The sequence below is a fragment of the Amphiprion ocellaris genome, chromosome 17 (assembly GCF_022539595.1).
Source record: "Amphiprion ocellaris isolate individual 3 ecotype Okinawa chromosome 17, ASM2253959v1, whole genome shotgun sequence".
In the NCBI taxonomy this organism is placed as follows: domain Eukaryota; kingdom Metazoa; phylum Chordata; class Actinopteri; family Pomacentridae; genus Amphiprion; species Amphiprion ocellaris.
The window spans coordinates 16788829-16801061 of record NC_072782.1 but is presented as its reverse complement, the minus strand read 5'-3'; the positions used below and the strand labels follow the sequence as shown (position 1 = coordinate 16801061).

The 12233-nt window shown below is 39.7% G+C and overlaps 1 protein-coding gene across 11 annotated transcripts in view; it reads left to right on the top strand.

Moving 5' to 3' along the window:
• The window catches only part of fcho2 (FCH and mu domain containing endocytic adaptor 2), a 47233-nt gene that overhangs the window by 10217 nt on the left and 24783 nt on the right, over positions 1-12233 (top strand). For all 11 annotated transcript variants that reach the window (XM_055019256.1, XM_055019254.1, XM_055019255.1 and 8 more), the window contains 5 exons: positions 3388-3462; positions 4806-4947; positions 6221-6373; positions 6621-6725; positions 7739-7837. In XM_055019256.1, coding sequence (XP_054875231.1) covers positions 3388-3462; positions 4806-4947; positions 6221-6373; positions 6621-6725; positions 7739-7837 — 574 coding nt within the window. The remainder of the gene's footprint in view (positions 1-3387; positions 3463-4805; positions 4948-6220; positions 6374-6620; positions 6726-7738; positions 7838-12233) is intronic.

The window sequence follows — 12233 nt, the reverse complement described above, 5'->3', positions numbered from 1 at the left end:
GGCTCTAACATCAAAACAGGTATAGCTGTATTTGTCATGAAAATTAATCTGTAAAATTACTACAATATTGTGATGAATGTATACAACTGTGAATACTATGCAAACCTAGCTTCTTTGTCAAAGCAGCCGAAACCTGAGCCCACCTGTCAGCTGGCATTATGTTACAGTCCACCAGCCTCTGCGGCTTGATAATACCATAATAATAGCTTCGTTTCAAATCCTTCCCACCTCCATAAAGATTAGCTTCGCTGTGTGAGAGGTGTAAGTTTATAACCTGCCCCATGATAGATGGTCTCCCACTGGAATTCCACCGTGGATTCCGCCATTTACCTAACATTGAGGAATGCATTCAGACATTGTGCAGGATTTGATGTGCTCAGCAGATTGTGTTTACTGAAGGATGACTGCGAAGTATTATTAATAACGAATGATGACATTTCATTGGGTATTGTTGATAAAAATATTGGCATAAACTTGGAGAAAATCATCTTCTGTTCTTTACTTTTCCTTTGGCCATTAACACTGTTATTTCACATGGATACTTTTCATACTCCAGCCCATTTTCTTCCTTTGATCGCAGGTGGCTGCAATTGAAAACCACCTCATTTTAAAAGAATTTTACAAAAATAGAATGCAAGTTTCTCTTGATGAATGTCCCTTGCCATTAGCTAGTAAACCATTTGTCAAGTTTGCCTGCAATGCTTAAACTTTCTGAAGTCTTTTGTTGTGATAAATCATCTTTTAGCTTTTCACTGTATTTAAATATTAACACTCTTCGCAGTCTGGAGGCATGCGGTTGTTTATTCTACACAATTAAAAGAACCAATGCATTATTCATGAAGGAGACATAAGGTCAGGTAGCGTTTATTTTTGTACCATCACTGTTTATTTTGCTTACTGGCACATAACTCTCTGTCTACTTTGTGCCAGCTTCCAAGTTGAACTTTTATGTGGTGATGTTATGGTTTCTGTTTTCTGAAAAACTGCACTATGGCTCCATCTGGTGGATAAAAATATATTGTGCTCTATGTTCCTACTATATTCCTATTATCTTGTGAGTTGGTCACTTAATTCCCAGTTGTATAAGAATTTTAAGGATAAGACAATATTATCAGTCCCCAAAGGTAACAAACACATCCAAGATCTCTTAGGTTTAATTTTCTGCACTGAAGTATTGCAAAATGTCTACACACGGTTGGCTCACACTCAGTTTCTAAGTGGACTTGATTCACTGGGAGATGACCCTCTACAGGTGAAGAAGTGACCTGAAGAGGATGATTAGTTCAAGATTGAAATATTAGCTTTTTTTCTGTTTCAAATCCATGCTGCATCCTAATTCTATGGAGTATATACCACATGCTGTTGTCATAATATAGTGTTGTATCTGTTAGTATACCAAATCAACATTCTTTATACTGTGCTAACAGTGAATAATATCAAGTAATCTCAGTGAATTACACATGACTAAACGACATTAGAATGTTTCTTTTTGAACAGTTCCACATTTTTTTTGGTCAATGCACTGTTGGAGAATAGAACTGTACCCTGAAAAACCTGCCACTTATTGCTAGCAATTTGTAGTATGAGTACACTCCCTGTTCAAACCCTGTTTAGGATCAGCATGTATTGATTTGGGACACAACTGCATTGTCCTTACAACTAACTCAGCGGACAGGGCTAGTTGTCATTAAAGCTGTCTTTAAGTTTTGTATCTTTATGGTCTTTCTCTCAAATGACTGTTCCCAAAGTATGAACTTTCACCACCAAGACAATCTGTGGTCAACATTTGGATTGACAGTGTTTTGACCACAGATGATCTTTGGCCTCTTCTTCATTTACAGTCAGTATCTACACAGAATTCAAGATTTCCATTTTTAACCAAGATCATCTCAATCCCAAGTTGCATTTGGGCTACAGAGTTCAAACTGTAGACTTTACACTGATCATTTACAGCACTAAAACCACCTGCCTAATATTATGTAGGTCCCACTTCATTACACCAAAACAGATGTGAATCATTGGAGCATGGAAACAAGATCCTTAGGGGTGTCCTGTTGTGCCACTGGGACATTGGCAGTTAGTCCTTTGGGTCATTTGGGTCCTTTGAATTGTGGGATGGGGCCTCTGTAGATTTGACTTCTTGTGTTCCCTCCCATGGATGCTTGATTGGGTTGGGAACTGGGGAGTTTGGAGGCCTCTTTATCATGGTCCTTGAACTGTTCTGGAGCAATTTTTATAGCATGGAGGGGTAGATTGTCCTGCAGAGGACCTGAGCTTCCCCAGCTAAATATTGCATTGTAGCAAAATGGTCAATGTTTATCACTTCACCTTTCAGTAGTAGTTTAATGTTTTGGTAGATTGATGTATGTAAGATCCACACAGAAGCTGGCACTTCAAAATACAGGAACAGGAAAGCATTTACTAACAAATGAAAGCTCACTTTTACAATGATGTGCATGTCAGAATATAAAGTCAAAAAGTAAGAGTTCTAATATAGAAAAAGAGTTGCAAAAAACTATAATCTGTGTAAATATTGTGTGTGTCGACAATGTGCAAGACACAATTTGCATGTCAACTTTTGCTTTCGCTTGTCCTGGTTTAAAAGTACAAACACTAAGTTATTTAGGATATTGCTAAAAGGCAGAAGTTACTGTTGGCACTCTGACAGTATTTACTACATGATAGAGTACAAAAATAAACTGACATTCTGCCCTCACACAAAGATGTGGAAGTGGAAATGTTGCCTATAATGCATCTCTAGCCTGTTGCATCCTGTGTGTTGTTTGTTTGTGAGATATTTGTGTGTACCTGTGTGTGTCTGTGTATGTGCACATTTGTCCCGTTTCCCCCTGGCTGACCCTGTGCTGTGGCATGACTGCTGCAGAGAGAGGCTGCTAAATGAGACATCCATAATTCAGGCTTTCACTATAACATTGCTGCAGTTTTTCCTGCTGTCACTTTGTTGCAGAATGAAGGAATAAAAAGGGAAATTGAGAGGAGCAGGAAACTCAAACAGCAGCTTTCATACTCTGTCATCTTCAACATGAGGTTTATGAACAAATCACAAGCCAAACCACATGTATTTGCCCACACACAGAGCATGTGGTCAGACATTTATGTTGCAATTTCTAAGTGGGTGTTTTTGGCTGGGATCCTCTGATGTTCAGTGACATGCCCCGTTTGAGCCATAACCTAGTTGCAAACACTTTGGAAAACTTTATCTTTACTCGATACTACAATGGTTTTTAAAGGCAAAAAAGATGTTGTGACATCATTGACATGACAGCATAAACTCAAGTTTACTTGAACAGTTTCTTTTTTATCATTTACGCTGATGTGATCCATGTGTTAAACATTGTGTCTTGTTGTGTTTTGGCTCTCTTTTAGGAGTACTATTGAAGAGGCTTATGCCAGGTCAATGACCAAACTTGCCAAGTCAGCTGGCAACTTTTCTCAACTTGGGTGAGTGCAAACATCTCTGTAGCTTTTCTAAGAAGATATCAGAATGTATTAATGAAACTATGTTCAGAGAAGGATACGTGCCATTGCTGCTTCACCAATCTGTGAAAGGCATTCTGACATTCAAACTTGGGTCTCTTTGACGATAATGTTCCTCACAGTTTCAGGCAGACATACCCTTGACACTGACAGAAAGAGCCACAGTACATTTGTGCCTGAATCTATGCTAACAACAAGCTTATCTACCTAAATAGTTTATTTTCGATTTCCTAAATACAGAAAATTCTGTCCATGAGTAATAATTATTAATTGAACTACAGCATTTTATGGTGCCATAAAATTAATTTTTATTGTTATTTGCCATATTTTGATAGTTACTTTAATTGTTAGGTCATGTTCTATGTATAGGCTTGTTATGGGAAGCATCCATGCACGCAAAAGTGCAAAATAATACCCTGCTATGAAACACAAAAATCTCTGTAATAAAAAGACTTGGTATGAGTCGACTTTCACAACATAAGAACATTCTTAAAGCTGTAATGGAGCTCTAGACTCAACTGCGTGACAGATGATTTAAAGGTAAACTGTTACTGTGTTCTGTCTAAAGTGTTGAATTCCAGTCACTCCTGTAAACAGTGTCTTAGATCATTTCCAATTAGAAGTATTGGATTTGTGTACAATTTTCTTGCTTCGGATGTGCTCGTTTAAAATCTGTTGCTGTCTGATGCTGCAGGAATAAATTCAGAGGAATATCTCCAACAAACAGCTGGAATCAACAAACAAAGCTTCAGCTCCTGTTAACATGTTAGCAAAACCTGGGCTACAATAAGGAATTCCATTATTCTGACCTGTTACAGCTGTGTTTTCAACGCAGTAAAATGTTATTGTTTTGAACTTCTCAGTTTTAAAAGATGTGAAATTGTACAACAAAGTGAATGAGGCAAAGGTTAAGATATACAAAAAGGGTTTTGTGATTTTGGAGAGGTGAGGCGTCTGGCAACAAAAGGCACACAGACTTTGTCTTTTTTGCTTGTGATGTTAATGAAACAATATTCACGCTGAAATATGGAATACTTTCCCTAAATCATTTCACACAACTCAAAGTTAGTTGAAATTAATGTACAACTCTATTAATGTGAATAGATGCTGTTGTGAGGTTGGTATCCCTTTCCAGACTTGTGAGGTCTGGAAAGGGATACATAAATGTCACTTGTTCCCATGGTAAGATTGCTATCAAAGTGACATGAAGACAACATGTTCAAATGCCGTCAGATTAATGGAAGAGTGCATAACTGGAAGGTGCTTTACTGTGAAAACAAATATGAATATGCCCTCCTTCATCACAGGACATTTGCTCCAGTGTGGGATGTGTTCAAGAGCTCAACAGAGAAGCTGGCCACGTGTCACCTGGAGCTTGTGAGGAAACTACAGGAACTTATAAAAGAGGTTCAGAAGTATGTGGAAGAGCAGGCCAAAGCACACAAAAAGGTGAGCAGAATGGATTAGGAAAACGGTGGCGTTGAAGTTTGAACTGTTTGAGAATTTTACTAATACTGCTGATGTGGTAAACACAAGTGTTTAAGGATTTACTCGTCTTTGTTTAAGAATCATAAAAGCATTGAGTTTTGATACTTGAAGTGCACACACATCACTTGCTCCCTTGAACTGTTTTTCTTGCAATTATTACAAGTGGTTTGCCACTCCAGTTTTGCCACAAGCTTGTCCTCACCAAGGAAAATTACTTGTTTAAATATAGACCCATTGTTTCACTCTGTAGTTATTGTCCCCAGAGTCAAAGAAGTTGAAACTAGACCATGTACAACATGAAATAGTTTGCTTGATTCCATCTTGAGAAAATGTAGCGTGCAGCGTTTGTCTGTGAAGCATTTTTTACACCTCACTCCTCTATCTCTCCCCTGACTGGGACACACAAGCCGCTCATATCTCATGCATGAAGCCACAGAACACAAAGTAAAATAGGAGACTGGAATTAGTAGAGTTGTGTTTGTGCTTTCAGCATGACAAAAGGGCTGTCACCGTTTCTCTCTCTGTCACTTTCCCACACTCCCTGCTTCTCTCCGCTTCATGTTTCTTGGCTGACATGCTGCTACAAAGCATACTGTATGTAAACGGTGTTGATAACAAAATTAACAGCTGTGCCGGTGTCGGTGCTCCAAATCTTTACGCAATTTAAGATTTTACCAGCTTTTGCTTTCTCCTGTGATGTTTACATTATACCGTAACTGTGTCATAATGAGTAACTGAGAGGGTTCAGTGATGATGCTGATGAGTAAAACTAATGACCAAGCGAGCTTACTGTGTGGTCTCTGTAATTGTAAGCCATTACCCCTTGATTATATTTCTGTTTTCATGTCCTATAACTCTTGAAGTTAATATGTAGGGCTGTAAAAATAGAACAAATGCTCTGTGTTCACATCAAGTGCAGAGTTGTATACATTTTTTAATAGCTACTATATAGCTTTAATTGCTTCCCGCTGTACTGCGCCAAAGGTCTGTGTCACATGCTGGAGAGTGAAACAGAGGAGCTGAAACAGTGCTTTACTAGAGTCATAAAGGACCTCTGTCTACACTGAAATTGTGTCTGTTATTTTCTCAAACTCCCATAATATACAAGGGTATTTCAGGACAAGTGTTAACTGTTTATTATACTCAGTGCAAGATTAGAACAATGAGTGAGACTTGCACCTATTATTTAGCTTGTTGTTAGCTGAGTTACTGCACAAGGCGTGTTTGTTTTCAGACAAAAGAAGAGGTGGCGTCCACCCTGGAGGCTGTCCAGAACATCCAGACCATCTCTCAGGCTCTGCAGAAGTCTAAGGAGATCTACAATGCCAAAACCGTGGAGCAGGAACGCCTCCGCAAAGAGGGGGCCACCCAGAGAGATGTGGACAAGGTGGGAGGTCACGCTCGCACATACATACACCCACATAATCATGGTATGGTAGTAAGCCATGATGAAGTGCTCTAACACTCCAGCCCACACTGAAACTTCAACCCCAGACACTTCTTGCTTCAGAAGTTAAGAACAGCTTTTTTTGTTTTTGACTATTTGTGAATTTATCAAAAAAAAAAACAGAAAGACATTGTCTACATTATACATACTCATGATAGCCATTTATCTGTTTGTTTACACTTTGCAGGCTGGAGTGAAAGCCAAAAAAGCCACAGAGACTTACAAATCCTATGTGGAAAAATATGCCACGGCCAAGTCAGAGTTTGAACAGAAGATGGCAGAAACTGCACAGGTATTATGATAACTGGCTTTCCATCCTCTGTGCTATAATGAAATATTCGCTCACAGACTCTGTCCATTGTGTATCTCCATGGTATGCAACAGTTTTATTGTGTAATCTGTCAGCCCTATGTGTGTGTCTGTTCTATGTTTTGTTCTCTGTATCATCTCCAGATTGTGTTTTTTCCTCTGTAATGGAATCATTGTGGAAAGCCCTGATTGGATCCATCTGAGGGGCTGATTAGATAAACTCCAAATTAAAATCAGATCAACAGAATTTGGCCTCCATATCCTCCTGTACCGCAGCAGCTCCGCCACCCGAGCTGGTTCCAGTTAGCTCAGTGTTTTTGTTTTCCCCCAGAGAAAGCAGCATTGCAGCGCTGCTTCCCCAGGATCACAGTCTACGGCTCATCTCCAATGCAGCACATGTGGACATATATTATAAACACTGAACACATGTGCTCTCTGACATCACTGCAGCTCCTACATGTGTGTTCTCTTTGTCTAAGTGTGTCTGTGTGTGAGCGTATGTAAGCTGTTAAGCTGTTATCGCAGTAGAAGACAAAAGTATGGTCTTATTTGTGTCTCAGAAGTGTAGATGCAGAAGTAAGTGGCTCTTTATCTCCGTGTTTTTGTGGTTAGAAAGGCTCATCTGCTTCTCCATCCACACTGTGATTTTCTAGTTTATGATTATTTATACCCATTCTCCTTGGTTTACCCCAAAAGCCCAGAGTCAGACACAAGTGGAAGTAAATACCAGCATTTAAGATTTGTCATTGCCAGAACTGACGTCTTGTATGAGGACCAAAATGTATGTGAGGGCCATAGACCACCCAAACAGACACACTGAAAGTCACAGAATAAGGAAGCAAAGTTTCCTTGGCTAGATTTTGCTCCCAACTTATTTTTGTTTTCTTATGTGTTTAATGAGACATGATGCAGATTTTTTGGCACGCTTTTAATTTGATTTCAAGTGACTGGCTTGTTGCATTGCCACTCCATAACTATCATCACCCTGTGTTCCAGAAATTCCAAGACATTGAGGAAAGCCACATTCTCCACATGAAGGAGATCATTCATTCTTATTCGCAGTCTGTGGATGAAACACACATTCAGATAGGAGAGGTGAGTGTGTCCACGCCAGGACCCATGCACACATACGTACTCGCAAACATTCCTGTGGGTGGAGTAGGTTTCTTTTTGACCCGAGGCTGTGCTCATTGGGTTCACTGGGTGTCATATCAATTAGTGTCGTCTTTGATCTCGCTAATCATTTAACTGAGAAGCAGGAAATGGTCCATTCATCCTTTTATGCCAAGCAATTAAAAACTGATCAAAACTCCCTCTCAGCCTATCGAAAGCGCCTCAACAAGTCCAGACGCGGAGTGTGTTTAGGTTTGAGAAAATGGCATCAAGTCCAATTGTGAAGGCTTTCAAACATCATTTAGAACTTTATTAATCAACATTTAATGTTAACCAGAGATTTCTTATAATTTATTTATTTAGCAATCATCCTTACCAGTGCCACACAGAATAACTAAAGAATAATTACAGTCGACTGGCCTGTTTTCATTAATCTCTAACTGCTCTATACTGATTCTACTGCTGTAGTTCCCTTATTGTCTGTAGAGGGCGACGCAGCTCCATCGAGAGAATCTCAGGCCAGCCTGCAGCTCGTGCAGCAAGTCGGAAAAAATATAGAGCGACAGGCTACCACAGGTTATTCAGCCCCACAGTTCCTGCTTCTGAGCAGGGGATGGACAGTGCTGCTGCCTGTTGCTGAGCCAAATTAAAACACTGCCTGAAGACAGGTGGTCAGTCTCTCCAAACCTGAAAGCCTCCAGCAGGCTAAGAAACTGGGATTTGGTGTTGCCTGATTGTGAAGGACACTGGAAATGCCATTATCTCATTAGATGTGGAGCAGAAGGGAAAGAGGGAAGGAGACTGGGACCAGCTTTAACTCAGCAAGACTGCTGAGTCACTGAGCCACAGGCATTCATGCTGTCAAGCAAACACACAGGCAAAATCATACATTTGCATATACATATGTTTAAAATATAAATGATGTGTAAGTTGGACACCCACATACCTACTATGAAACACACACTGAAGACATACATCCCTTATGCTGTGTCTTTGGGAATCATCTTATTGACATTTCTGCTACTTTTAATTGTGGCATCTACTTTCCTTGTGAAGGAAACTGAATATTAACTTTGAATGCAGAGTTATTATTAATGCATTCTGCCTTAACATATATATGCACTATAAACTGGTATTAGTTATGCATACAAGATCAGAATGAAGAATTATATCATTAGTCTTGGTAACATTGGAGAAAAATGAAAGCAAACAGAATGTATGTTTCTAAGATTTTCAGTGGTAGAATGCGATGCATGTACTGAAGGAGTGCAGGAAAGACGATGGTAAACAAACACACTACAATCATTTAGAGGTCATGGTGCTTCTATCACCTACATTCACTATGACATTGCAGTGTGCACTGCCTCAAAACGGATATGCTTTCTCCCGTACAGAGTCTGAATTTCTTTTTTGTAGTGTATATTGTATTGCTGATGTACTTTTTTCATATACTGTATGATGTATCAAAATAATGAACATCTAATATGTCAGATGTATTAAATTATTCCTGCTAGTAGTGACTCTCTGTGAGCTATGGAAGATCAGACACTAAGTGTTTTTCATGACAAGCATTTTGATTTGTCATAGCAGGAAACCCACAGTTAAAGCACATTCCATTAAAATATGTCTTTTAGAACATTAGTTTTAATGTTATCAGTTTCACCTGTGCTTTTCTTTCCGCAACGTATGCTGTAAAAGAGGTTGACTCAACTAAGCCCTGTGGTGAGGAAAGGTACACTCATCAGCCACAACATTAAAACCACCTGCCTAATGATTTATAGCTCCCCCTTGTGCTGCCAAAGCACCTCTGGTATGAACATGGAACCTCACCAGTGTTGGCAGTGGATCCTTTGGGTCCTGTGGGTTGAGGGGTGGGGCCTACGTGGCTCAAAGTCGTTGCCGTGGATGTTCAGTTGGATTGAGATCTGCGGTTCAGAGGCTGAACACCTTGGCTTGTCTATTGTGTTCCTCAAACCATTCCTGAGCAGTTTTTCCAGTTAGGTAGGGTGGTACATGTCAAAATAACATACCCATGAATGCCAGGACCCAAGGTCTCTCAGCAAAACATTCGATTGTAACAGAGCATCGCATGTTGTAGCTGAAATATATGCCTCAGTTCCTCTTTTTTAGCCACACACCTATTTATTGCTAAAATATGATAATAAATCAAATTTTTGCAAAAGTAAATGATATATTATTACTACAATTACTACCACCACGGACCTGTTTAAAGACTGCAGCTGCAGTGCTCAGACTTAGCTGATCATCATCAAATACAACTGACAATGTTCTTTGGTTGGAAGGTGGTGAATGATCTTTAGTTGCACTACTACTGGACCATGTCTGCAAACAGACAAACACATCTGGGATGAGATAGCTGGAATCTCCTAGTACACGAACAGGACCGGTTTCAGTACAAATTTCTCAGATGCTGTTTACACTCCCAAAAGAGTTAGGAGTGATTTTGATGGTTACACAACAGCAACAACAAACAAAGGCTGCTGTTGTTTTATCTGCAGATCCTGCATTAGTAGAGTGCGGTGTTGAAATGCTGTCAGTCCAGGGGCATTAAACCAAAGACTAGTGATTGGATCCCAGCTGTGCAAGTATCTTTGGCAAAGCTGGAGCCAATGTCAGCTCAATGGGCATGAAAGATAAGAGGGTTAGAGTGAGAGGATGAGAGGGGAAAGTGAACAGTGTAAAGAACGGAGAATACCTTATAAAGGTATGTTAAGTTCATATTTGAGTGGAGAGAAGTGCAGAGTGCTGTTCGCTCAGCTTTAAACTCGCATAAGGGCAGGTGTGTCTGCTAATGTGCGTGCTGTGTTTGTTTTTGTAAGTGAGCATTTGTGTGTGAGCGAGGATACCTTCAAGGCAGATGCATGTTTCGAACATGTGGGCGAAAGTCTCAGTGGGATGAGGTGTGTTTGTTTGTGTGTTTGTGGTGTGTATGCGAGTGAGTGTGTGTGTGTGTGAGATGAGCAAGGCAGGCAGGTTGATGACATTAGTGGCCTCCATCATGGCAGCAGCACCTGACAGATTGCGTGTGCTGCACTGAGCATACTTCCTCACCGCAGCAACCTCCCTGCCACCCCCACCTCACCCACATCACTCTCCCCCCCTCAACATCCTCTCCTGCCAGGGCACAGAAGGCTAATGCACTCCACCTCGCCACAGGGGCCCGGGGGGCAGACACATATGTGTGTGTATGCGTGTTTGTTTGATAGCGCAGCCACTCTGTGCTTACAGTATCACGCACATCTAAATGGTTTGTTGAGATGGCACAGTCAGCCGCTGTTCTTCATCTTCATGCCTATACATCGCGTTCACTTCCCCCTCACTAAACACACAAGCACACATGCACATCCAAAACAAACAAGCTCACAAACACTATCCTTCCTCTGATATTGCCCAAAGGGTATCAGCAGTACACGGTGCCAGCAACAAGAATACAATCTGACACAGTAGAAAGACAGTAAAACACAATACGTCTTCACATGCCAAATAAACTCAATGCTGTAAATGTTGTAAATGCCAACTAAAGCGATGCAGGTCATGTAACAGGAAAAACTAACAGCAGCAAACCCTCCCCTTCTGTATTTCAAAAACTAGTTGCAGCACTCAAAATGTGTAAAATGTGTAAAATATCTGTTATGTCTAAAGCAAGCATTTGACAATGAGTAACTGTGTATCAAACTATATGCAGAGAGAGGAAAAATAATTATTTTAGTGTACAAAAAAGTTAATATGCTGGCATATACAGTAAAAGCTAAGGCAAGTAGTAAAGTGCAATGGAACAGCAACATTTTGAACACAGTATACTGATTTATAAGTTTGTCTACCTGAAAGGATTTTACTTTGTGTAGATTTCAGCTGTGCATAATTACAGTACAAGTTGTATGTGCATATAATGATCTTATAACCATATATATATATATATATATATATATATATATATATATATATATATATATATATATATATATATATATATATATATATATATATATATAAAAATATATAAAGTATAAGTAACAGACAATGTCGAATGGTTATTACCTCAGGATGGAGAAATGCTAGTCTGAGACTACATTTTGAAGCAACTGAAAGCTTTTCATTCTTCTGTCACGGTCATAGAAAACCACTCTGCAACATTTATTAAGTGTTGTTCCATCTTTGCTAGTGAGTTTCTGCTACAAAACTTTGTTATGCATTTCATCTCGGTTGGTTAAACACCTTGTCATGTCAGAGTACTGTCAGTCTTTACCCTGTTAGCGGAATTGGACACTATGAAATGGGCCCAAAATTAACTTTTTCATGAACTGATTGAAGTGAATGTAAATAATGAATATAGCCAGGGTTTTTTGTGGCTTAGAAT